Below are 26,772 nucleotides of genomic sequence, written 5' to 3'. Positions count from 1 at the left end.
TTTTGTACTGTTGCTTCCAAGACAACACAAACATCAATGGGTGTAAATGTGATTTATTAGATATTTAAAATCATTCCTTTGACTTGTGAAATTAGCCGCCATGACCCAACACACAAATTTGTGGCAAAAATATGTAACGGTAATAATTAATCGAACAAATGAGTAAAGTAAAGCTACACTAAGTTAAAAACAGCAAGGAAATAGCTTTAGACCGCGCTAAATACAAAAATACATGAAAAATATATTTGTAGCATGTGAACCACTCAAATAAGTTGACGCATTAATAAATTAAATGAAAATAAACGGCTGCATGACATCCAGTGAGTGTTAAAATAAAGTTTGCTTGGACGCCACTAGGTGGGGCAAAGAGGCCACCTGGTGGTCATTGTTAAAACCCTTCAGAACGACATCCAGAATATACTGCATATACACATCTATGAACACAAAAGTCCCTTTGTGGCTGCCGTTACTAGACCTGAGAAGAAACTGAACACAAACACTGACACAATGTCAGCATTGGAGAAAAACAGGTAGGCATTCACAAGTTGCAATTTACTTCACCCCCCCCCCCCCCCCAAACAAAAAGAGGATTGACACTTCATGTTTCAATGCATATAAAATGTTGTCTTTCTATAAGGGGATGAATGAGGTGCAGCAGGCGGTAACCCGATCGGTCGGCCAGTCTTTCAGGCGACAAGACGGGAAAAGGAGCACGGGAAGGGACGAGGATGCCGGCGTCTCCCGCCGTCCCATCACCGTTGTTTGAGAAGCGCTCTGTACATGGCGAAGCCCAGCACGGCGAACACGGTGGCGCCCACGCTGGCCCGCAGCCAGAACGTAGAGTTCTTCAGGTCCGCTTGTGCCATGTGCCTGGCGGAACGCAACAACAGATGAGATATGGTGATAGAGGAAAGCTTTTAATTCATACTGAAACTTTGGCAGAAATGGATAACATATTTGGAATTTGACATAAGAATCAATCAAAACTGGTTTTGAATTGGCCTTAAGTATTTTCCTATATGAATTTCTATAACAGGAGTAAACTACTGGGGGAAAAATGAACGATACAGTCATTTATTGATCTGGACCTTTACATTCAAATCCAAACCTATCAAACCCATCGTTTGCAGTTTAAAACAGAATTTCCCCACACAAGCACGCAGACTACGACTAGGATGAAACACAGGATAGCGCGCCACATATCAACCTGTTGTGAACCACCCTGCGCAGTTGGGCCTTAATGCTGCGCAGCAACTCCATCTTGAGGAGGTTCTGACACAGGCAATAGGTGCACTTGTTGCAGGCGCACATGCAGCGGAGACGGACGTGGCTGTGGGAAGGGGGGGGGGGAGAAGAACACACACCACAATGTGTGGATGCGCATGCAAAAAACACACAACACACATAAAACCTGGAGGCACGTGGAGGCGGGATGGATGAGACCATAGTTTTGTCTTTTTTTTTATTTTTTATAATTGCCTCCTAAATAACATTGAATCAATCAGACGTGTGTAAGCCCTTTACTCCACTGCACTGCTTTTCAAGCTCTGCTGAGCAAAGTGGTTTTAATTGCGCCAGAGTTCAGACGACACAATTTGCACAGGCCAAATGAGATTCGGAGGGCTTGGCCGGCTAATCTACTCGAGAAGCCAATCGGATCAGAGCACTTTGAAGGAGTTAAGACACCCTGTAAGACCTGCAAAGTCTATTGAAGACTTGAGGTTCGCAACTCCGGATCTGGCGTTTAAATCGACATCAAGAAAAACAGCACATGGACTTCAAGTTGAACTCGCGGCTGGTGGCGTTAAATGAGAACTTTCATGCATTTCCAGTGAGGTCGACGCAACTAATCGCTGATTTGACCATTTTTCATGTGCTAAAAAGTGGAGCCCACAGGTCAAAGCAAACATGGTGAAGGAGCATTTAGCTGTTATGCTGCATGCAAATGGATGAGCTGGCAACAGATGTGAAATCAGCCTCAGGTGTAAATGATTTAAAACAAAATAATAATAATAACAACTTCAATACCTATTATCATTTAAAAAATATATATTTAATTTAATTTCAATTTTTTAAGTTATTTTAGAAACCTGCTTTTATTTCTTTACTATTTAATGATTTCAATGTCAATGTACGTTCCTTTAATCCTTTTGCTAAATTACAACTTATTTTAGCCTGGTCTAAACTTGTATAGTGTTGTACGGACAATTGGGAGAGGGAAGAGTTGTGGATGAAAATTAGGGGCCAAAGAGACAACCTGAGGTTCGATACTCACGGGTACATGGCCATGGTGGTGATCCTCGTGTAGAGGTCTTTGCTGGGGGCGTCGGTCGCGTTGCACGTGAACGGCTGGGGCGGGTGGAGCTTGTGTTTGCGGCAGAAGTCGTGCGGCGAGAGGCTGTACTGCTGCCGCACTTCGTGCAGGTCCGACTTGGCGGCGATCACCACGCACGGAGTCTTGCTGTCCATCAAGTATTGCTGCCGCAAACGAACACAAAAGAGATTCACTCAATGAAATGTATAATGTTCCCCCTGCTAAATCGTGGCAATGCTACATCACAAATTGTTTTTGGGTGGAATGTGTCTATGATATTAAAAAAACAAAAACAATAATAAGGTATTTTTCGGTATGGCAGATTTTCAGCCATTTTGGAACATATTCTCCATGATGAACGGAAAGGTACGTTCGCAAAGCCTCACTAACAACAGGTACACTTTCTAAATTCTAAAATGCAAAAGCAAGCGTACATACCTTGAACATTTTGGCGCAGTATTCAAAAGAATGCGGATCGTTGACGTCATAGACCAGGCAGACCACATCACAAGCGAGGTCCGCCTCGGACATGAAGTCCAAATCTGGCATCATCTCATGGAGCTGGAAGGAAGATTTTGTGAAACAATAAATGTGGTCAACTTCAATCTTCAGCTCTTATAAAATGTACGCAGGACACCTATAATCTCTGAAAAACCTGCAAAATAGCGAGGTAATACCCAACATAAACCCGGTAATACATGAATTGTGGACCCAAATTTTTATTATTACCACTGCTTGTCTGGTATTTTGTTATAGTTGTTGAACAAAGTGCTCCCCCCATTTAACTCATTCACTGCCATTGACGACTATAGACGTCAAAAATTCATGTGAACTATTTCTACTAGTTTAAAATAGTTTCCATTTCATTTTTTATGAAAACCTAGAATTATTTTATTGCACATTTATAACAGGTATAAAATTATCATGCGATTAATTACGATTAAACACCCTTATTTTTTAATGTATATTTTTTTAATTAGGCCCGTCAGACGATTCCAATTTTTTCATTGTAATTAATCACATGACTTCACTAGTTAACTAAAAAGTCATCACAAATTTTATATCTGTTCTAAATTTACAATATTTTTTTTCTAGGTTTTCATACTCTTAGCAGAAGTGGATTTTTTTTTTTAACTAATAGAAATAGTTCAAATGAATTTTTGACGTCTATAGCCGTCAATGGCAGTGAATGAGTTCAAAATTATTCTGTTATGTATAATGAAAATTTATGTTTTTGTTATCTTTTTTTTCCATTTTTTTTTTTCAGTAAAGTTATTTTTTTCTGATCTTAATATTAATGAGAATTAGGGTGTGGCAAAAGTTTTCTTCCTCCCACTCCTATTTGGGCCATTTTAAATCAAGTACTTATTGGAAAATTGTGTTTTGGTTGTTTTGTTTATGCTGACCTCTGCATGAAATAAATGAATAAATGTAAACAAAGTGGAAGTAACAAAGCAATACCATTGAAAAAGGCCTTGTTGACTGCCATTAAAACCAGCTTGTAATCTCAGCCATTCTCTATCGTAACATTTTTATTTACAAGAATAGTAGTGTGATATTTGACGTTTTTTTCTTTTCTTTTTTTGCATTTTCCGGCAGATTCAGCAATTTTCCTACAGGAGGCCCACTCATGAAATTCTACCTTTTTTGCTATTTAACCCGTGCAGAGGACATGACATATTTGCGTGTCTGAACCAATAAAAACGCATACTTTGGATGATGTCAACACTTCTGGTTCATGATTGGATCCTAGCTAACCAATCACAATCGCAAGTTGATTTGCATGATGTTCATGTTAAAAATGTTACACATAAGCTTGGTAAGTTTAGAGCCATACGAAGTCAAAATCAGTAAAAAAATAAAAATAAAAATGAAAAAAATTGCCCAGCAGAAAAAATGCGTGTCTGAAGGGGTTAAATTAGAAGTTAGAAGCCACCTACCAGCAGGTATTTCTCTTGACCATACACATAAGTTGTGCTGATGGCGTACAGGGACTTGTGGTCTTCTCTAATGCGCGTCTGCCGCTATGGTGACAAAAACAAAGCCCAAAAGAATCAAATGACAGATAACATGATAGCTCGCTGCTGGCATTTAAGAAGGCTTAATCAATTTGTTCTGCGTCATCTTCCCATTCCATTAAGTCGTGCAGAATTGACGATGTTGTTGACCAATCAAAGCACCACAGCGTTGTCATGGTTGTCATGGTAACAAGTCATGTTATTTCAAAAACCATGTCATATGTACTTTAATGTTGCTATTACACCAGAGCTGCTGCTTCCTTACTACCCGACTTGATTATGTAACCAACGAAGCAGAGAATTCCGAGAGGATTGTCCCCCATTCATCAACGGACCTGAAGGTTCTTTCCTAGGAATGCCTGCAAGAAGCCACTCTTCCCGCTGGCTCGGGCCCCGATGACGTTGCAACGGAAGACGCTGCGCTGGGTTTGTTTCTTCTGCAGATCGATGCGTTTGTTTCGTGTCACTGAAAACCAAGATTTTGTAATTGTTGATATTCACTTAACTCGTTTACTGCCATTGACGGCTTTAGATGTCAAAAAATTATTTGAACTATTTCTATTAGTTTACATTTTTTTCCACTTTTGTTAACAAGAGTATGAAAACCTAAAAAAAAGGTTTTATTGTACATTTAAAACAGATATAAAATTTGTGATTAATCGTGAGTTAACTGTTGAAGTCAAGTGATTAATTACACTTAAAAAAATTTAATCGCCTGACGACCTAATTTTTTATATTTTCTTTTTTAAATATTTTTTTTTTCAAAAAAAGATTATTAAAAATTAGGGCGTCAGGCAATTATTATTTTTTTTAATTAATCACATTACTACATGAAAACCTAGAATTTTTTTAATTGTACATTTAGAACAGATATAAAATGTGTGATTAATCGTGAGTTAACTATTGAAGTCATGCGATTAATTACAACTAAAAAAAATAATAATCGTCTGACGCCCCTAATTTTTAAGAATCTTTTCTCTTCTTTTTTTTAATTAGGGGCATCAGGTGATTATTTTTTTAAATTGTAATTAATCACATGACTTCACTAGTTAACTCATGATTAATAACACATTTTATATCTGGTCTAAATGTACAATAATTTTTTTGCCTAGGTTTTCATTCTCTTGTTAACAAACGTGGAAAACATTTTTAAACTAATAGAAATAGTTCAAATTAATTTTTGACGTCTATAGCCGTCAATGGCAGTGAATTAAAAAAAATAAAAAGAAAGGAGTTATAATAAGGTAGTCTGCAAGCACGCATAACTTTCTGCATAGGCTACCTGTGATAGCGGCTGCTTGCGACTCCTGCTCATAGATGATGGAGTATCCCAGGTAACCCAAATACTCCAAACTCCGCTGGACATCCAGGTACGTCGTTAACCTGTGTGGCAGTTGGACGAGAGTTTTCTTTCTTTTTTCTTTTTCTTTTAAATACAAGTGAAGAGAAAAACCCACGTCCACTGGGAGAGGTATCCCTGGTATGTGATCCATCCCTGTTCATTCGTGCACACTGTGTGGTTGACGTCTGGACCCCACGGCATGTACGGAAACACTTTGAACAGGTCCTTCACCTCTTCTGGCGACAGCGCACAATCTCGGTCCTGAACACGCACACACATACGTGGCTCGACTTCAGGGTTTATCGAACATGGCAGCCTCATGCAAAGCCGAGATTGTCATTGAGGTATTGACATTTTGGGGGGGGGGGGGGGGGGGGCACAAACGATTGAGCATTATTATGAGTAATCTGAGAATAACATGTTAAGACATTGTTGGAAAAATTATATATACTACTGTAATATTTAACATAGTTTTTGATCTTATAAATATTGTTGTGGTCGTATGACATCAGTCAGGGTTAGCCACAGTGAGTGACTCACTTGAGGTTTCAAATCTATTTTTTTTTTCCATTGGGGAAAAAAAGACATTCGAAAAAAGTACTTGTTTTTCAATTTCAACCTTCCGTTTTCACAATTTTAAATTCCTGGTTTTTAGGTTTTTAATTTGATTTTCTTTTCAGTGGCAATGTACCTTTTAAACAATGCTAAAATTTATTTTAAATGCCAACACTTAATGGCATTGTTCTGGCTCTATGAACCCTGCTATTAAAAAAAAAAATCACTGTGATTGTGTTTCGAATCATTTATGTAACTCATTCACTGCCATTGACGGCTTTAGACGTCAAAAAATAATTTGAACTATTTCTATTAGTTTCACATTTTTTTCCACTTTTGCTAACAAGAGTATGTAAACCTAGAAAAAAATGTATTGTACATTTAGAACAGATATAAAATTTGTGATTAATCGTGAGTTAACTAGTGAAGTCATGTGATTAATTACAATTAAAAAATTTGATCGCCTGATGCCCCTAATTAAAAGAAAAGATTCTTAAAAATTAGGGGCGTCAGACAATTACATTTTTTAATTGTAATTAATCGCATGACTTCAATAGTTAACTCACGATTAATAACAAATTTTATATCTGTTCTGGATGTACAATAAAAAAATTCTAGGTTTTCATACTCTTAACAAAAGTGGAACAAATTTGAAACTAATAGAAATAGTATTAATATTGAATTTTTGACATCAATGGCAGTGAATGAGTTTAATGTTAACACTAAATGTTAACACTGAAATATAAAATAAAATATTATTGTATTTTCTGTGTTATTTATCATATGATATTGTATATTACATTTTAGTTTCATTATTTTTTGTGAAGAAAGCTACAAGCCTCATCTATCATGTGGCAGTATTTAAAATGACATCTTCGCGATGAAGTTCGGTCAATTGCACAACTCACTTTGTCGTGCTTGTCAAAAACGCTCTGAAGGAAGAGGTAAGCGTTGTGGTTTAGCTCTGTGGTGCAGTCGGGAGGAATCTTGACTCTGGAAGAGAGAAAAAACACTAACCCAATCACCAAAAGCGTTGCGTCAAAGGAATTACAAGTTGAACATTTCCCGGCACTTACACAGGGAAAAGATATTCCTGCGTGAGCTCCAAGTCGTCGTCGTACCCAAACCTCCTGAGCACAGTCCAGGTGGTCTCGTGTCGACCTCGTTGTATGAAGAGGGTGTGCAGGAACAAGAAGCCTAAATTGAGGAGAAGATGAGGTCAGCAAACAAATATTAAATTGCATTCTCACAATAGACTGAGATGATCTCGAACCTTTTAGTGTGAGCCCGTTATCCTTGACTCCATCGGCCATGTTTCTTCTGACTACGTTTTTAACATCCTCTAAGGCCTGGGACGCCAGTGGTGTGTTGAAACAAGTTCTCTACAGTACATGAAAAACAAAACACTCAATGATGTAGCAATTTGGAACTCGCCATAAAATGCCCATTTGTTTCAAGATGATGCACAGAATTGTATTATTAGACCACAAATATAATATGATGATAAAGTATTACCTGAAAAAAGTTGAGCTCGTTGTCATTCAGGATGCCGTCGTTGTCCAGGTCGGACACTTTAAAGATTCTAGTTAAAGACTTAATGCAAGAAGGCTTCAGCTGCAAGACAGATGAAATTGCATCTTAGTCTCTAGGGAGCAAAATATCCCCATCAGCCAATTCCAACAGTCTCACCTCTTTTTCTTCTGGACAGTAGAGAGGTCCTGTCGGGTGGAGAACTGCCTTCTGAGCGTAGTAGAACAGCTCTGAGATGTTCTTCAGATTTTTGGCAGAGCACTAAGAGGATGTAAAATCATACATGTGGCTTACACGGCCATTTTAAATTGGAACTTTCAAACCAAACCACACCATTATGACGCTCGGTAGATTGATCTCAATATTCTAGACTTTTGTTATTACGATAAGTATTATTTACTGAGAAATACAGTAGAATCTTTGGCAGCACCACAAGAAGGTTCTGATTGGAATGCAAGGTTGAATATTGTAACTGTGAATGATAACTGTACTTATCTTCCTGTAAAAGCAAAATAGTTTGTCTTTTTTTCTCCAGAGGGTTGAAGTCGATTATTGACCTTGTGAGAGAATACCACGGCTGTGTTAGGGCTGTCCGTGTGCAAGCTTATTATCCACAATGCCAAGACTAGGGATTGAAGTTTCACACTCACTTCACCCACACTGCATTTAAAAGCAATAGGATAAGTGATCAATAAATATTATATCAATAACAATTCTATAATCTAGTTTTTTTTCTTTCCGTTTTAACTCATTCACTGCCATTGACGTTTATAGACGTCAAATGTTCATTTGAACTATTTCTATTAGTTTAACATTTCTTCCCACTTTTGTTAACAAGAGTATGGAAACCTAGAATTTTTTCATTGTACATTTAGAACCGATATAAAATGTGTGATTAATCGTGAGCTAACTCGTGAAGTCATGCAATTAATTAAGATTTTAAAAAATTATTGTCTGACGCTCCTAATTCTTAATCATCTTTTCTTCTTTTTTTTTTTAAAAATCAGTCAGGTGATTAAAATGTTTAAATGTAATTAATTATTCACTTCAATAGTTAACTCACGATTAATCATAAATTTGAAATCTGTTCTAAATGTACAATGAAAAAAATTATATGTTTTCATACTCTTGTTAACAAAAGTGGAAAATATGTTAAACTAATAGAAATAGTTCAAATGATTTTTTTACGTCATTAGCTGTCGATAGCAGTGAATGAGTTAAAATATATCAAGAAATGATCGTGATCATTTTGACATCCAGCTAACTATCCTGCAATTGATGATGAAAAGGGGCAGACGTGGCCAACCAATGCTGCTCATTGGCATGCCTGTGTAGCTAAATGCCACATGATGGAGTGCCCAAACGGTTTCCACTTCTATGTGTCCACACTCCGCTCTACTTTAGATTTGCAGCTAAATCTAACAGCAGGCCAGCATGACAGTCTCATGATCTCATAAATGTCAACACCGCCTGACAAAAAACGAATTCCTTCACGACAACAACTCATTCTCAAGTCTGACAATATTACTGGTCACTCACTGATATACATCCATTAACTGTTGGGGTGCAAAAGAGGTCAGCAGCCTGCAGGCAGCTGATGGGATTTAACTCGCATATTTGTAGCTTTCTCAAGCATGGGTGGCTCTTAGTTTATAAGAGTCCCAAAATACACATTATCAATGTTACGTCACACAACAAACTAGTCGTCATGCGGCATAAGAAGGCATGCTCAATTACCACTGAACTTACACAAGTTAACATTTGTAGCCAAGTAGTGTTTTTCCATTCAAATTTGTATTGTAATTATGACTTGACTACTACACAGGTTAGCCATCGACCAGCATGTTCCGATTTACAAATTACAAATGGACCTCCGTCGTAAGCTGAGGACCTCCTGCACATCAAATTGAAGTGAGCGGGTCTTCAGCTACATCAGCAGATGGTAATGCTATCTTACCTCTACACACGTCTCAATGTCCTGGTATTGATTCATGATAGGCAGGATGGTCTCCATACTGCTGTGCTCCACCAGGTCAGACTTGTTGCCCACAAGGATCAATGGCACCCTACGAAAAAACAAAACATATGCATTGTACAGCAGTGGCCACTATTACAATAATAGCAGCTCTATTTAACTAATTGACATATCATACACCATACTGTTGAAAATTAGGATAGAGCATAAGAAGCAAGTGAAAATTATCAGCAATTTGTCAATAGTTACAGGACAATGATAGTATATAAATGCTAAAACAATGAAAGTATATAAGAGTTTACAATTATATACTATCACAGTAGTTAAAAAACAAACAAAAAAACAATGAGTGTGATTGAAGTGTGGACTTTTAGTTTAAAGAGGTTGAACAAAAACCTGAATTTTCAGGAGCTCAAAAGTATTCAGAAAACATGACCAGGACTTCAGACTAACATTTCTTTTAGTTTTAAGTTGAATATTTCATGAAGGGTGTAAGTAGAATATTTAGGGACACACATCAACAGCAAAATGAATTGGAAAGTAAGTATTACATTTCCACTATATTACTACTAAATGGGCGGAAGTGCGGAGCAGAAGTTTGTCAGCAAAAATAAAAAATAAATAAAAAATAAAATAAAAAAAGAAACACACAAAAGAATGTTTGAAAAAAAATAAAAATAAAATTTATAGGTCACACATTCTGAATTCTGTGAATAAAATCTGAATTCCGACTTCAAAGTGAGAATGACTTTTGCACCATGAACTTAAGCACAACATAAGCAGCCCAAATTAGGTGACCGTCAGGTTAAATGCAACACACACCTGCTGTCTTTGTCTATTCTGTCATTGATGAGAGGAATCCAATGACTTGTCACCTGGGAGGACAGAGCATAACATTGAACACTCACTAAAAACAAATCACTCACTCGTATCCCTGCATAACGAAATCCAATATGTATCACAAATTACGCATTAACACAGATAATGCTTACTTTTAGGATGTCAGATTTAACATTAATAAATGCTCTTGTTGTTTGACACTCATTGGATTGTGCAGGTGTACCTAATATAATGCAATTCCATTGTTCGAGACACACCCAAGCAAAATCAACAGTAGCCATAGCAGGATCCTTGCTCACCTTTTCAATTGACTTCTTGTTGTTGACTGAGTAAACTATGCAGATAACATTTGCCTGTAAGGGGGAAATAGTCCAAATCAGCTTTTCATTTATAGAGGGAAAATATTGCAATTCATTGAAACATCAAAATGGGAGAAAATAAATTCAACCAACTTTAGATATTTCTTGAAACAGTTGCTCGTCTGACTGCTCTGCCTCTGCAAGATGTAGACAAACAAACAAACGGGGCTGTGAGGTACATGTGCTAACCACTCTTTCACCGTGTCACTATAAACATCATAGTACCTGAGTAATCCACGATGTGTGTGGGGACCCTCTCTGGGGTGACGTCTGCTGGGATTGTGATCTCCTCAGCTCGCAGAGGAACCTGACATTGAAAACCACCCATTGGCATCAATAAGCAACAATTAATTTTTTATAGCCAACATTTGCATGTATAACCATCACCTCATCGGGGAACTCCTCACTGACCAGAGACATAATCAATGACGTCTTGCCCACCTTTGCTGTACCGATGAGAAAAACATCCAAATTGAGGTATTTTACATGTTATTTATAACAAACACTTGATCTCAGCACTTAAGTCTGAGCTTCCTAATTTGTTTTGAGCCAAGCCTATCCCACACTTTACTGCAATAACAGTGATCTTCTAGAGTTTAATAGTGGAATGATGCGGAATACACATTTTTAGGGATTTTTATAGGGGTACCACATACTGAGCGACTAGTGTGCTAGCTATTAGCCTCCTCGCTAGCACACACAGAGTATAAGCGGATAAAGCGCTTTGCAGCCGAGCCACATTGAACACACTCGCAACTTACGTTCTCCAACAAGCAGTATCCTCACGTCCTTCCTCATGTTTGAACAAGCTTTTCTCCAGAGTTAGGGACAGTCTATTGCTTCATGAAGTCTCCTCGTTGGCTGTCACTCCTTCGGCAGTTTCTCTTACGTCAGGCCCAGCTACTGTCAAACTAGGACGGCGCCTTTGTAGGACAAAACGGACGGTCGCTTTTTGGTGTCGCTCTTCACGTTCTTCGCGCGTTAACTCACAGCGAGCACTTTCCTAGCTCAGTGCTACTGCATTTTAAAAATAGCCGACTGTTATACGCCACAACTTTTGAATGGAATTCACGTTTTCGGTGGTTCCAGAGCATTTCGCAGTTGTTTCATGAGCACGCCTGACCTCCACTACCCGGCAACTACGGCGAGAAGTGAGTGGACAAACTTCCTTTATGGTATTATAAAACAATGAATGCCGCCCTCAGGTGTCAAAAGGGGAAACTGCAGCTCCCTCACGATGCAAAAGGTCAACAGTACAGTGCTGTATAGTACTGCATTGTACAGGTAAAGTATTTCACAAAATTCATTGCCACAGACTTTCAAAACGGACAGATGCGTCAGGCCATTCAATTATGTAAAATTATTTTAGCATATTGCATTTTATTTACAATCATTATTTGATTATGAAAACAAAATAAACTGAATACATTTAAAACAAAATAGTTTCTCTGCTAATAAATAATTCTCGTTTTTTTATGCTGTACTTTAAAACTTAATTGTAATTAGACAATTATTTGTTTAACCAAAAACAAAACAGTTGAGTCAAATATTAATTAATTAATTAATTAATTAATGTATTTATTTTAAATTTTACCAATAGTTGACCAATCAGTCAACTATCCATCCATTTTCTATACCGCTTATACTCATCAGGGTCGTGGGTGTACTGCAGCTGATCTTGGAGACAGCTGGTCGCCAGTCGTCACAGGGCACAAAGACAAAACCATTCACATCTAAGGGCAATGTGCAAAGAAAGCTAGGACATATCCCACACATGCAAACTCCGCACAGGGTGGCCACAGCCTGGATTTAACCCCACAACTTCAGAACTGTGGTGGATATGCTAACCACTCGCCATAGAGATAGCAATTTAACTCTTGATCATGTATGTAAATGCTTGGTGTACTGGATTAAAGATTGGAAGCGGCCGTATGTGCCCCTTGGGCCATACTTTGCCCACCCCTGCTTTAGATTCTCCCTGAGCTGAAGTCTTGTTGAATTTGGTGATGTCCCCCATGGGTTCTCCAATGGGCATTAGTTGCCTCTTAGGGTTTATAAAGAATCTATCTTTGTTAGAATGGGAAATGAGTAAAATGTTAATTAGATTTGTAAGAAAAATAATAATGTATGAAATAACAGTTAACCAATTGTTGATAACAAAAGGACTCAAAGTAGATTGCTACAGCATAAGGAAACAGTTTAATGGAAAACATGGTTGTCAGAACTATGCATATGGTACAAAAAAGTTCAATTCAATAGAGTGTATAATGAAGACTATTACAATTGTCATTTCAACAGTAACTTACAGTAATTGTATGGACATGTGTCACGGCACAGTGCAGGTTACCATTCAGATGTTGCTGCTGTATAATTCAAATCCTGTTTTCATCACTTGTTCCTGATGTTGGCCTCAGCTGCAAAGACAACATAAATAAATAAGTGCATTTTCTGAGCATAATCCCAAAGTTCCCTTTGCCATGCTTACTGGTATAATCCTGTGGTGTCATAGGCCTGGACATGACCTGTCTGAGGGAGTCCAGCCACTCTCTTTGCTCGCTCTCGTGCTCACACATAAAGACAAATTGCCGCTCAGGTGTTTCCATCATGATTCCGAACTTCCACTTGTTTCTACGGGTGTGCTTTGGGACACAGTCCCTAACAGAGTAATTGTTGCTTTCTGTGCCAAGGAAGATGACCCCCAACTCCTCAGCATCCTACATTCGGACCAGCAGTAGCGTTATTGCCACACACTTGTGCACAGTGAGGTACTTGACAGTAAAATACTTGAAATACGAGGGTTTGTTCTCACCAAACAGCCTTTGAAGTACAGCAACTTCCTATTTTGGGAGTCCAAAATGAACCACCTCTTTTTGAATGGTTCCTTTTGCTGGTAAACATAGTATGATAATACACATGTATAAAAAAAAAAAAAAAAGATAATGTAAAATGACAAATACATCAAACCCCCCCCCCCCCCCCCCCCCACGCACACACACATATTCACACCAATGATTCAACACAGCTTTCCATACATCCAATATAGAGAATCTGCACACTGCGTGAAAAGGACATCATTTCAACAGCATGCAGGAAGTAGTCAGCACTGACACATGCTAACATGTAAATGAGTTACTGTCGTTTGGCGTGGAAGAACTTACCGATGGCCCTGTTTTTTCCATGTATCCCTCTTTAAGGTAGTTTGGTGTTATATTCGGGATCAGCTGACAAAGAGTTATTAGTTCACTTAAATCATAGCCAAATCAAATACAGGTTATTATCACTCAAGTTATTTCTATGGCACTTCTCAGTTTATATGAAAATGTTTATATATTCATTTATGTTTGAAAATAATATTTTGGGTGCTTACATCAGCGGCTGTTCCGGTTGGGTATGCGGTCTTGAGGTATGCATAGCGAGCAGCACGTAGGGCATTGTACCATGTGACTATTTCCTAGAATACAAAAGAAACCCATCAACTCCGAACAGGGAAAAGTCAATTAGTTATTCGAATGATCACGCAGTCCCACCTCAGGACTTTCATGATACACGTAAAGGCTCCTGGTGCGGTCTTTATCCTGGTAGGTGATCTGCATCCCATGGGGATGACCAATCTTCTCTGGCTGAAATGTTACATTTAAATGCTTGATAGGGATGAGGGCTTTTGGACCTTTGGACTCCTAAATAAAAGCAACACATGTACACATCAGTTTTGATATTTGAAAGCTATTTGCAAGCTAACTCACATTTTCCTTGTTGTAGTAAGCCAGAGTGAATTCCCTCTCGGACAAAACAAACTTCCTCTTCAGGAACTGTGCATTCTCCTTGCCTTTCTTCCACAGCATCCCTTCATAGAAGCCTGGAATCAAATCAAAATGGAGACTACTCCTAACAAGGATAGTTAACGGCTGGATGGGTGAGAGGACAAAACATCACCTGTGGTATAAGGCGGAGGTGGATACTTGGTCTCTCCTGTGAATTCCAATCTTTCATATTTGGCTCGAATCCACTGCTCTTTTAACACTCTGGGGGTTCAAACAAAACACTATAGTGACCACTCTGAATGGATGATGCGGGCTCAGTATTCAATTACAAAATTTTAAGAAACTTAATATTTTTGATATATTACTTTTACCCAGTGATTGTGGTTTGCTAGTACAGTACCATCATTATTCTATTATAACTTATTTGCGGTAGATTTTTTGTGTTAAAAATGTAATTACAACAATAATGGGCTATTTGTTAAAACTTTTGAACAGCAGATTTAAGGATACTGTAAGTGTAATTTGTTAAGGATAATATAAGGTTAATTTAGTCTTTTTTTTTTTTTTAAATTCCAGGATCAGCAGATACTGTGTACATTTTGATTTCAACATTTTCAATCTAAATCCGTTCTGTAATCTATCTCGAACACCTATTACGTCTCAAGATACATTTTTGCTTCTGCTTGCACATCTCTTAATGTGGCACTGATGTTTCCGTTTTCTGATTGGTTTCAAGATACCGCACTGAAAAAAAAATACTTACGCACAGTCAGTTTGCTGTGGTTGGTAGTAGAAAGGAGGAAGTGCTTTTTCATACAAAGCACTGGCTCTTTCATTGCCACTGGATTTCATCAACTTCCCCCCCAGGCGCCCCAAAACATTAAGACAAATGTTAATTACATCAACAAATTATTATTATTATTTTAAATCATAACAGTGTTAAAAAAAACACCTATTACATTATACCTATTCATTATGTAATTATGTATGTGTCCATACCTCCACAAGCTCATCTTCCCAGTGGTCAAGCTTTATGGACTTTACTCGGCTGGACAGGTTGCGGTGGATACCAGAACAATTCAGACACACAAACAAACCCAACTTGTACGAAGCCCAGTGCGGATCTGATGGGAACAAGACAAGATTAGGAAGTTAGTTGGTGTTCGTAGTCAGGACAATCACAAAGAGAACATGTGAAGAATAAGACACGCAGGGCTCACCGGGCGCGCCGCAGTCTGCACACGATCTGTTCTCTGGCAGCTTCACCAGCTCCAGTAAGATCCTTTTGTTTCGTTCCCAGTTTGCCATGGCGCTCCACAGTAAGGCTTACGCGTGAGACCCTCGAAAAGAACCATGGTGCCTACATAGTTTCACATGTGGCAAAATGCAGTAAATGCAAGGTTTCAAATGAAAAGTGGAACTTGCAATGTTTGGTTTATGTCACAACACAAGGCAGTCCTTCCTCTTAACCTCGTTTCTACTGCAGTGACAAGTTTCAAGCGCCAAGGGCTTTTCTTTTCACACATACGAATACGCCTCCCAATTTCACAGTTTGAATCAAGTCAGGACTCTTTGTACACCTTTAATAAAACTTTGTTTACTCAAAACAAAACTGAAAGTGTACAAATATAAGGTAGGAAAAAATATGTTAAAAAAAAGTGATTACGTGAATGTGACATTTAGGGCTTAAAAGAGAGCAATTAAGACCAGCCAGTTATCATTTATACGCAGCCTTTACACACAAATTTCTCACTATTTTTCACATATGATTAAAGATCCACACTTGCTCTAACAAGCAATTCTTATATGATTATAAACACTTCAAAAAGCAAAGTAAAGAATATATAATTGCTACTGAGTATAAAACACAAATGTACAAAAATACAGATGATTGTGATCCATTTAGTGCTATCTTTCAAAGCACCCGAAGATGTGCTGAGTGCAACACCGCATGTGAGTGTTGTGGTGGTTAAATGCTCAAGCATTTAAGTGAGTCAATGGTAAGTGAGTTACCAATGTAGTTGGTGTTCTAAACCCCAGCAGACATCACATACTGCACCCGTGCCCTATTTCAATTGTGAAAATAAAGTCTGTCATCACAAGTATGTGTAGGATCTTCTCTAAGATTATGGGAAGTCTTTGGAAAGGTACTGGAGAGTATTCTTGTGGAGACCCAGATGGATGGAGTCCAGGTAGTGTAGAAACCTGGTGGAAGAAGAGGACGCCCTTACTGCATGCACGAAACAAACGGTTTCACACTTTTATTTATAGCCCTAAGTAAGTGAAGAAACAAGTGCTTAACCGCATCCTGGCCTAGTGCCTGCTCACCGTCGTTTCACCTTGCCTTGCTCCTTAATCTGCTCTGACCTGCAGATGGTGCGCAGGGCTGGCAAGTAGTCCACAGCAACTGCAGATCTGTTGGCCAGAGTACCAAGTGTTCCGCTGCACACCAGCCCCTCCATAACGTCTCTCCTCTGCTCCACAACCCTGGAATAAACAATGCGCTCATTTTCTTAATGGAGGAAGTTTACACAAAGACAAACAAAATAATATCTGGTTGTTGGACTCACTGGGGCGGACAGAGGCTGCTCTGAGTGAAGCTGTAACAATCGCAATGAGAGGCCACAGGGAGGGTGAGTTCTGCCGCAGTGTCCTCTGCCAGCTGCCCCTCCAGCTGCCGGGCTCGGTCCCAGGCCTCTGCTACAGAGAGCCGACACTTGTGGAAGCTCAGCGCCTCCACCGCAGTCTGGATCTCCAGCGTACGCTCACCCAACACCCAGCTCAAGGTGTCCAGCTCATATCTGGACTCATCAGTCATTCCGTCCTTCAGAGCTGCACTGACTTGAAGGGGTCCCCTGTGAGCATCACCCCCCCGATGAACAAGTAGGGAGTCTATGTCAGACATATTGTTGAAAAAGTCACTTAGTGATTCTAGACACTTGGAGACAGGAACACTTTTCAGACGCTCTGCAGGAGTCAGTGGTTTCCTTTCTTCCATTTGTGGAACTAGTCTTTCGGTGGGTTCCTCTTTGGCCTGAGGTTCTTCTTGCTGCTTGCAGAGAGAGAGGAAACTCTCCTCTGAGTCAGAGTCTGAGTGCAGTCCATCCTGGTCAGGAAGGTAATGTCTCCTCTTGTTCTTCTTCATTCTATGTGACACTTTAATTGGACTCCCATCATCTGAGCAATCTGCTGCCTCAGATGAGTGTAGCAGCCTCGCATGAGAAGGCGGCTCCTCGTCAGACAGAGGGCAGGCAGGTGCAAACTCAGAGGTGGGCTCTGGTTTGTAGGTGGAGATCAACTGCAAGCGTGGTAAAGGTAAGAGGCTCTCCATATTGGAGTAGAGCAAGTTAACTCCTTGTCGAGTGCTTTCCATGAGTAGCTCCCAGCAAGCCAGCTCATGTGTGTGAATCTGTTGATGCAAAATATACTACGTCATTACTCAATGCATGTAATATGTAAAATGTGTATTGCTACAAATTATTATTATTTTTAACCATTAATAGGTACAAAATGTACTATTCATTTTTTGAACTATGTAAATGTATAAAGAACTGAATTTAGTGTTCACATATATATTTTGACAAATGGGAGCACTTATTTTCACATTATCCATAAATAAATGTTTTTTTATTGACATTAATTCTGTGGAAGTTGATACATGTGCATAAGACATAATATACATAATGGTCTGAGGGGAAAAAAAAATTCAAAACTTGTTTGGTATCAGGAGGAAAAGTAAATCCCGGAAAGAACTCACACACACGCACACACAAAAAGCGAAACTTGTTTTGAATAATGTCATCTTTTTCTCAGCAGAGTGGGAAAAAAATTATTAAAAGTGAAAATCTTATTTTTGTGAATTAAAATAAATATATATTTTAAGGACATATTGCTCCGTTCAATGAACGAAAATGTTTAAGCTGTCATGTAAAAGGATCCAGCACAGACATTGTCTTCATCAGCATGCATTTGGTTTGTGTGCAGTCTTGCAGTAATTTAAAAACAAACAATTATCATATCATAATTCCAATATAAGAGTATCTAACAAATCCGATTTGAAGGAAATTGCTATTTGGGTCAAAAGCTGCAAAGCCAAATTTCCTGCTTCAAGTCTGTAGCTAGCAGTGCATGTCATGCGTCTTAGTTTACCTGTAGCAGCTCCCAAACATCTCTCTCAGGTTCGATATTCAGTAGGCCCAGCCGACTCTGCGCACAGCCGCTTTCACATGGAGGTCGAGGTGACGTTACAGTCAGTGCACACTCGTCTGCTGCTTCACCACTAGTCTGTCGCGTCAGTTCATTTCCTAATTTCAAAAACACATAATAAGTGTAATTGCTCAACTAAGTCCGTAACTTGACTGGAATTATGAGTACGATCAACAATACTTCACTTACCATTTGGGTTTGTGTCATCTGAAGGTGATGGTACGTGGCGCCCCCCAGCGCTTCGAGTCCAGCATTGCAGCTGCAACAGGCTCTGCCGGATGTCACAGCCGTTGATTTTGAGCAGTGTGCTGATATCACGCTGATCTGTCCTCGTGTCCTCAGCCAGACACAACAGGCGCAGGTAGCTGCTCACGTCCAACTACGACGGGAATCGGTTGTAAGGACCAACTTAAGGATGTGGTAAATGAACCCTGAACGAGGCCGCCACTCACCAAAGAAGGTGTTTTGAAATGGATCTCTTCGAAGTTGCCGTCAAACATGGTGCCGAATGCAGGATCTGCAAATCACCAAATGTGAATACAAATCAAACAGGATGGAATGCTCATATTTGCACAAGTTCGCTCACCAACACAATCTTGTGACAGCAAGTACAAGAGCTTTTGTAAAGATTTAGCCAAAAATATTGCTCTTTTGACTGAAACTTGTGAAATTAATTTAATAATATGCTTAGTTAGCACAAAGTAAAACTGCAACACATCATAGTGGGGGTGTTTATCCCAAGTCACGATACTAAAGGGACTAAATACATCTCGTCTCTCATTAGAATGTACAGATATACTTAATGTTGTGGCCTCCATGCTTCTACTAACCACTGGTAGTGAGGATGACTGGTCTCTTTGTAGTGCTCATGAAGGTCTTGATGGCAGCAAGAAAGCCAGCATCTTCGTCAAAAATCACATCCACCTCTTCAAACAGGATGAGCGAGGTGGCCGTTCTTTTACTCTGCTCCTCATTGTCCTTAGGCGTGGAAGCCACGGGTGATTTGACTGTGGTGTCTTTTTGTTTTCTCGTGTCCTCCTGTGGTTTCATCTTCTTGGAAGGGACTTTAAGGTGAAAAAACGCTACTCATAATTATTATTATTTTTTCTTCTAATAAATCAGGACACAGTTGAAGTATTCATCCTTTTGGTTACCCTGCTTAGTGCTCGTTGGTTCCTTGTTGTTGGGTCGGCCCATTTTGAAGAAGTTTGCTAAAGAGGTTGGAGCGAGGCCTCCTCGTTTAGTGCCTCTTGGAGAGTTGGGAGGTTTCCTGGGAGATGAAACAGTCCTGCGAGGAGAGTTCGGCTTCCCTGGATGATAAAACAATGAATTGAGTTGGGCTGGCTTTCCAGTATCTTTATCTGCAAGTTAAAGGAAGTGAAATGTAAACATTGTGCACCTTTTTCAGGCCAAATTTAAGACCTCTCATTCGATTAATGTGACCAATAAACCCCACAGGGTTCAATATTATATTAAGTAGTTTAATGTAGAATGTATATATTTAAAGATAGCAAATAACATAAATGTTAACTTATTACACATTTATTGCAGCTTGCAGCATTTAACAAAACAATGACAATGGACTTAAATTTATGATTTTTCTTGCCAGCGGGTTCAACACAAATCGATGACTAAGTGGCAGTTTTTAAGAGTTTTGACTTTGTCATTTTTTCAGGATAATTAATGTTTAACTGTCGAGAAGGCTAATTCAAGACTTAAGGATACGCAGATACCCCGTATAAAACCAAATTTCCCAGCAGGGTCTGCCATGTTTGTACGTACTTGGAGAGGATCCAAGCTTGCCAGTGCTACTGCTCGTGTTGTAGCTGTTAAAGAATGCGGGCTTGTTTGCATTGACTCCTTGACTGTCCACCTGATGCGACTGAGTGGCCTCCTTCAGCTGGGAAAGAATCAGACGGCCACTCCGTTGAGATGAAGCGTTCACCTCAAAAACCTTGGAAGACCAGGAGGGACATAGACAAACATTTAACCCAGAGGTCAACAGGTACCCACAGGACAGGCTAACTGGTGTGTAATCATGTTCGATCTTCACCTTAAAACCCAACTCCTGAGCACAAGCATAGACTGAGGCAGTCTTTCCAATTCCCGTGGGTCCTGTAATTAGGACTGTATTGCACAACGAGTCCTCTGCAAACAGGGGTTCCTCATCTCCACAGTCCCAGTCAGAGTCTATAACAAAAGGCAAACATTCAGACAGACACTCCAGTGAAATGAAAAAAAAGAACATTGTTTTAAATGACACACCGTTGCGGTCTTCCTCTTGTTTCTTTTCTTTCTGCTTATTCCTCTCTTCCCTGTCTGCACGATTCTTCCATTCCTTCAGCCAACTGCACAAATTATTATTTTTTGAATAAGTAAGATGGATTTTTCAACAGGAAAAACAAACAAGGTATTTTGGTGCTTACCAGTGCAGCCTCTGCACTGAGGCTGTGTTGCCAATGATGTCACTGGAGTGCTGCGGCTGATATTTTTCTGTCCATAACACATCCTCCCTTGCCTCAACTGTGGGAAAACAACAGACAGTTGCCCTTTTATTTCGTTCCGGTTTACAATAGCCAATGACATTCAGACAAGCTGTGGGAAGAATAATCAACAAAACGAAGGATAAGATTGACAGATGGAATTATGTGCTGATTGAAGGACAATCATAATAACTCGCCTTTCTTCTCAGTGTCCTCACACACGTCATCAAGCACGATGACAGCATCATCTGTTCCAGACGAAGGCTTGTCCTTTGCCTTATCCAGTCTGGCTCTCTGGACTCGTCTTGTGCGGCCTACCCTCTTTGACGGTTCTGGCTCCAGGGTGCAAATGTTTTCTTCATGATCGGCAGCTCGCTGTTTCTTAGCTACTTTGGCCACCTTGTCATCCATCCTCTTCCTCTTTCCTCCTAATGCCTCAGGTGAAGACCGAGTGCTTGCAGCCTCTGTGTGAGGTCAGTAAAACACCAAGGTTTTATTGTATTCAAATATGATCTGTATTTATTTATTTAGGCCATTATACAATTTCTATTAGCAAGCAATTAATTCATAGTTAGCTTTAGATTCTTAAATAACTTCCCCTCTATTATTGCTTCGGTGTCATGTGCATAAACTGTCTACATGCCCGACTTACCTGAGTGTTGTTGGTGATCAGCACGTCTGGCCAAGAAGCGAGGCAGAAATGTCTTAGCGGGGAAGAGAGGGTTTGAGGCGCTGACCTCCTCAATCAGAAGCTGACGAACCTTTTCAGACATCTCAAGCCTCCAACCTGAACCCTGGAGTGGTGGGGAAAAGCACAATTCACAAAAAATAGGAGTTGAACACTGAACAGCCACAGAATTTTGTAATGGCAGCAAGTGAGCAGCAATCGTTACAAAGATATAGAATGAAAAATAGATTGTTTTTATGTTTAACTTACTCGTTCACAAAACACTCCACACTCCGGTTTTGTCTTCATACCCAAGGAGCCATTTAGAGGTGGATTGGGCTCAGACACTTCTATGGAAAGCTCATTGAGACAGCACAGTTGAGGAGACTCGGGCCAGGGTAGACGCCATAGAGGACAATCTGTCATTGTACAAAGTACAGATCAATTTGACAGAACACATCCACAAGAGTATTAGAGAAAAAAAATGAAGATGTTGATTATACCATTTGGTATTTGCATCATGTGTACAACTGGTAGGAAAGAGGCACAGGAAAGTGTGTATGTCTCTTTGGTGACAGCGGCCTTGGCCATCTGCTTCTTGAAGGACTCAGGCAAGCCGCTCTTGAGAAACTCTCGGCGAGCCCTGAACTGCTCGTCGTCTTGGGAGTTTTCAGAGCTCTCGCGGCTGCTCTCATCAAAGATGGAAATCACAGAAGATGCCTTGCGAGCGTTCTTGTCCTGGCCCTCCGTCAAGGCGCCCTTGGAGGCTTTTGGAAACACAATACAGAACCATTCAGGGACTTATAAGCAAACTGTTGGAAATGAAATGCTACTGAAAGTGTGAAACACTACCTGGGGCAGCTTTGGTGGCTTTACCCAGCACGTCATTTAGATTGCGTAGAGAGGTCTTAGTTTTACTTTTTTGTGGTCCCTTCTGAGGTGAAGCAGTCTGGTCATCCTCCAGGGAGATGACAACATTCTGAAATCAAGATCCAAGTTTCAGTATAATAAGAGTTTTACAATGTAAACGTCATCCCTTGTGTGACACCATTGAACAATTTAGAGTCCTCAATTAATCTAACATGCACATTTTTGTAATGTGGTAATTGGTAACAAAGTGGAGAAAACCAACACAACCATATGACGCATGGCTCATGACTTCACCTTGTTTCTTAATACATTGAATGAATTATTTAGCTTTTGCAAACAAAACATGAATGGCTAGGTGTGTATTTCACCTCATTAATGATAAATCGTACCTCATCTTCACAATAACTCTTTGCGATGGAAGCCTCCGTCCTTGTTGAACGTCTTACGGTCCTCTTATTCTCAACAGCATCTTTCTTAATCTGTTGAATGGCTTTAGCTTTCGCAACTAGTTTTTTTGCCTTCTTCTGTTTTTTGGAGTTATCAGATACCTTGAAACAAACAAGCATGACCACAAATCTTTTGAGCACCATTTAGTTTATCCAACATAACTGAATTATCACCGAATATATGGCAAATATCTTACTCACATTACAGTCCAAAGGAGCATTTTTGCCATTTCCAGATGCATTCGGATGAACTCTCCTGAATTTTATCCTGATGGAACATATTTATGAATCAATGGACCATCATAAGGATTCAAGGAGTCATTATGCAGATTATCAGATGTTCATAAATACTAAATGCTAACACTATTATTATGCTACCTGATTGGACTCTCTTTGGCATCAGGTGGGGAGACCATCGCTGCTACGTAGACTCCATGCTTGAACTTTCGTGTTTTACGGGATGAGAACTTAACAGGGGTCTCTGCAAAATCCTTCAATCTATTCCGTTTCCTAACAGGAAATGTTTCTGGAGTTTTAGGGGCTTGCCTAAGAACAGCCTCTCTTCGAGACCTCCTCACAACTGGAATAGAGGGATTTATGGAAGCCTCTGGCTCCTCTTGGATGTCATCAGATTTAGCGGGCAAGGTTTCATCTGCAACCTTTGATGAAGCTGTGACTTTTTCTGCTGCTTTTCTACATTTTCTTTGTGGTTCTGTTTTTGCAACCATTTTGTCTTCCTGTAAGTCATTTTCCTCGACATCTTTCTCAGCAGGTTGATTTTGCTTGGCCTGGTTCTTGCACAGCTTTGCCTTGGACCCATCCAGGCTAGGTTGTTTGAAGGCCGCCATGAACTGTCTTCTCTCTGCATCAGAGCACTTGGGGGTAGATTCACTCTCAAGCACAATCAGGTCAAGATCCTCCTCTTCAAGAACAACATTGGATTTCCGTTTTGCTGTCACAGGCGCCGTGTGAAGAGGTGGTGCTTCCGTTCCAAGATTTCTCGCACCCTTTCTCCTGTTCGTTAGCAATGCTCCCCTTACCTCAGGCTTACCCGCTTCCTGCTTTGGTGAAATGGTGTGCATTTGAGCCTGAATGGTGATGGTTCGAGGTGAGACTTGGACAGAGACCTCTGTAGATGCTACATTTTCTTTAGATTTAGAGGTGTCCAACTGGTGAGTATCCATTTTATCACTCTCTTGAGGTATCTTATTTCCTTCACACTGCACATCAGTACTCTTTTCTTCACCCTTGACCTCGGACTGACTGCGGACAAAATCCTCAAAAGAGATCATGACCGTGTTGCTCTTCAACTCAGAGCCCTCGTTGACGTCAACCTCCGTGTGGACAGCACAAGAACTTTCTGCACCTTTCTGCTCGGATTTAGAATGATTTTCCTCCTTTTGTTTATTCTTCTTGGAACTGCGTGTAGCATTTGTTTTAACTGGTTTCCCCTTTTCCTTTACATTAAAAACTTGAGATGAAGTACTATTGATTGACACATCTTGTTCAGGTTGGTCATCTTTTCCATATTTAGAGGCATTTTTGTCATATTGATTTTTCTGAGCCTGCTTATCAGGCTGACAAGTGTTGCTCTCTATTGAACGATTAGAGTTCGAAGCATCGGCGCTAATCTGGGCCAGCAGAGCAGCTGTATCACTGCCAACGACAGCACAGACACTTTGGGAACTTGTCGGCAAGTTTGAGTCCTCGTCATCTAAAATAGCAGCTTTAAGATCCACAAGTTCAGTTTTAGCTTTAGTTGTCTTTCTCCTCCGTTTAAGTGATGGCTGCTTCATCGCAACCTCTGGGTTGGTGTGCTCTTCTGAAGACCTCTGACCAATCCCTTTAGGGTGTTCTGATGGGCTGGACTTTACTTTGGAGGTCAGAGGACCAGGGCTAAAATAGTCCATGATGTTATTGGAGCGAGGAGGTGAGAACGGTTTCTCCACAGCTTTGGCCACAGGAGAGAAGTAGCTGGTGATTGTCTTGACAACAGCACTGCCACCATCTTTGCTCGATTTCTTGCAAGGCTGTAAACACAATGGAGAACGAAAATGAATTAATATAAAGTACTGTACATGACACACTTACAATGTAATGGCTATTAATATGTGCTTAAATGTGAAAATACCTGTGTGTCAAAATCCTCTATGACAGACGCCATTGCCACAACACCAGCCATACTTTATAGGGACCTGAGGCAAAAAGTAACAATCATGATAAGATGACAAAACTCCTTCAACTAAAAGTACATGTTATCTGTCAGTTTGCACCCTGCACAAATGGCATGTGAGCAAGCAATTAGCTAGAGAATCAATTTGACAACATTCGGTGTCTCTGAACAGTGGACGCTGTCAAATGAGACATACAGTTCAAGTTCACTCAATCAATAATAATTCAGAATAAACAATGCCAAATTGACATACAATGTAAGGTTACTCGTTCGTGGCCATTGTAAATATTGCATATTAGTGTCATATCAGAGACAGCGGAAAGACAACAGGTATGTGAAATAATAAAGCTTCACATCGTATCAACAAAGGAAAGTACTAACGTGACGTCAGTGTGAAACACTACAGGTAAATAAACACCTAGTAACAACACATTATTATTGCCGATAAGGAGGGTAACACTTGCGGCTCTCCCAAGCTTAAGTATTGGTATTGCAAAAACACTTACCAAAAACAGTCCAAAAAAACTTCAGACCTCGTTTCCAGTTTACGTTTCCGTGTCGACAGCAAAAATTAACGTCCACAGTCAAGGGTGGACATCTATTTGTTTCTGGCATGAACGTAATCTATGATAGAAAACAACAAGCTAGCAAAATAAGGCGGCTTTAAGTCGCTCCAAGAAACTTTGCCGCTCAACAGTTACAAAAATTGGTCCGCACATCCTGCTAGCGTCGCCTCTGGAAGTACGAACGTAAGGTGTAAGTGCCAAATGTATGTTTTCTAAAACGTTGACATATTAAGTCGAAAAAAAAAAAACATTACTCGGGAAGAGCGTTTCAAAAACGCGCCAGAGTAGTTGTAGAAGGAAGAGCGCCAAATATACATGACCTTTTGCGTCGGTAAATTCCACCAATCAGAGGAGAGAGAACAAATTCGTCACTTCTCGCCGTCGCTTGACCAAACTAAAGATGGCGCCCGACCAGTGACTTATTTGTATATTAGTAAAATGACAGCGACTTCTACTGTCTGCAAAGGGACAGGTACATCATATTCCAAGTTGACGGTACTGTAGTGCTCAATACGTTTTAATAATAATAATAATAATAATAATAATAATAATAATAATAATAATAATAATAATAATAATAATAATAAATACACCGACTAAAAAATACTTAGATCATCAGTAAACAATACAGTAACTAAAATAATTAAGTACCGTAAACCTAAGTACT

General features: G+C 39.7%; 3 protein-coding genes across 8 annotated transcripts; all 3 read right to left on the bottom strand.

Annotated features, from left to right (window-relative positions):
* Positions 1–36: 36 nt before the first annotated feature.
* Positions 37–12,073, bottom strand: rhot1a (ras homolog family member T1a). Of its 2 annotated transcripts, XM_086058065.1 has the most exons (20): positions 11,695–12,073; positions 11,321–11,379; positions 11,159–11,240; positions 11,027–11,070; positions 10,874–10,927; positions 10,557–10,609; positions 9,717–9,825; positions 7,919–8,020; positions 7,745–7,843; positions 7,503–7,611; positions 7,306–7,426; positions 7,138–7,222; positions 5,790–5,935; positions 5,615–5,715; positions 4,668–4,798; positions 4,255–4,338; positions 2,753–2,875; positions 2,276–2,478; positions 1,208–1,330; positions 37–870 (listed from the first exon to the last, which is right to left on the bottom strand). In XM_086058065.1, the coding sequence occupies exons 1-20, from the start codon at positions 11,729–11,731 to the stop codon at positions 753–755; spliced, it is 1,983 nt and encodes a 660-aa protein (XP_085914191.1). In that variant the 5' UTR covers positions 11,732–12,073; the 3' UTR covers positions 37–752. The 2 variants fall into 2 exon arrangements, with proteins under 2 accessions (XP_085914191.1, XP_085914200.1); XM_086058074.1 differs by lacking the exon at positions 1,208–1,330.
* A 1,083-nt stretch (positions 12,074–13,156) lies between these two features.
* Positions 13,157–16,157, bottom strand: adap2 (ArfGAP with dual PH domains 2). Of its 2 annotated transcripts, XM_086058041.1 has the most exons (11): positions 15,915–16,157; positions 15,694–15,818; positions 15,458–15,549; positions 14,867–14,955; positions 14,677–14,789; positions 14,461–14,610; positions 14,301–14,384; positions 14,092–14,154; positions 13,743–13,820; positions 13,419–13,647; positions 13,157–13,347 (listed from the first exon to the last, which is right to left on the bottom strand). In XM_086058041.1, the coding sequence occupies exons 1-11, from the start codon at positions 16,000–16,002 to the stop codon at positions 13,322–13,324; spliced, it is 1,137 nt and encodes a 378-aa protein (XP_085914167.1). In that variant the 5' UTR covers positions 16,003–16,157; the 3' UTR covers positions 13,157–13,321. The 2 variants fall into 2 exon arrangements, with proteins under 2 accessions (XP_085914167.1, XP_085914177.1); XM_086058051.1 differs by lacking the exon at positions 15,458–15,549 and having other exon boundaries at positions 15,915–16,065.
* A 105-nt stretch (positions 16,158–16,262) lies between these two features.
* Positions 16,263–26,425, bottom strand: atad5a (ATPase family AAA domain containing 5a). Of its 4 annotated transcripts, none has more exons than XM_086058036.1 (22): positions 26,046–26,425; positions 25,498–25,561; positions 23,745–25,396; positions 23,568–23,634; positions 23,310–23,468; positions 22,903–23,029; positions 22,554–22,817; positions 22,321–22,469; positions 22,036–22,177; positions 21,581–21,847; positions 21,327–21,423; positions 21,166–21,248; positions 20,954–21,090; positions 20,683–20,854; positions 20,055–20,210; positions 19,731–19,982; positions 19,353–19,417; positions 19,090–19,279; positions 18,844–18,998; positions 17,265–18,103; positions 17,023–17,181; positions 16,263–16,899 (listed from the first exon to the last, which is right to left on the bottom strand). In XM_086058036.1, the coding sequence occupies exons 2-22, from the start codon at positions 25,546–25,548 to the stop codon at positions 16,821–16,823; spliced, it is 5,262 nt and encodes a 1,753-aa protein (XP_085914162.1). In that variant the 5' UTR covers positions 25,549–25,561; positions 26,046–26,425; the 3' UTR covers positions 16,263–16,820. The 4 variants fall into 4 exon arrangements, with proteins under 4 accessions (XP_085914162.1, XP_085914163.1, XP_085914150.1 ...); XM_086058037.1 differs by having other exon boundaries at positions 19,731–19,964; XM_086058024.1 differs by having other exon boundaries at positions 20,954–21,248.
* Between the last annotated feature and the right edge of the window lie 347 nt (positions 26,426–26,772).

This window comes from Leptonotus elevatus, chromosome 1 (assembly GCF_054856555.1).
Source record: "Leptonotus elevatus isolate MCC_2025b chromosome 1, RoL_Lele_1.0, whole genome shotgun sequence".
Classification (NCBI taxonomy): Eukaryota; Metazoa; Chordata; class Actinopteri; order Syngnathiformes; family Syngnathidae; genus Leptonotus; species Leptonotus elevatus.
This window is presented reverse-complemented; position numbering and strand designations above follow the sequence as displayed.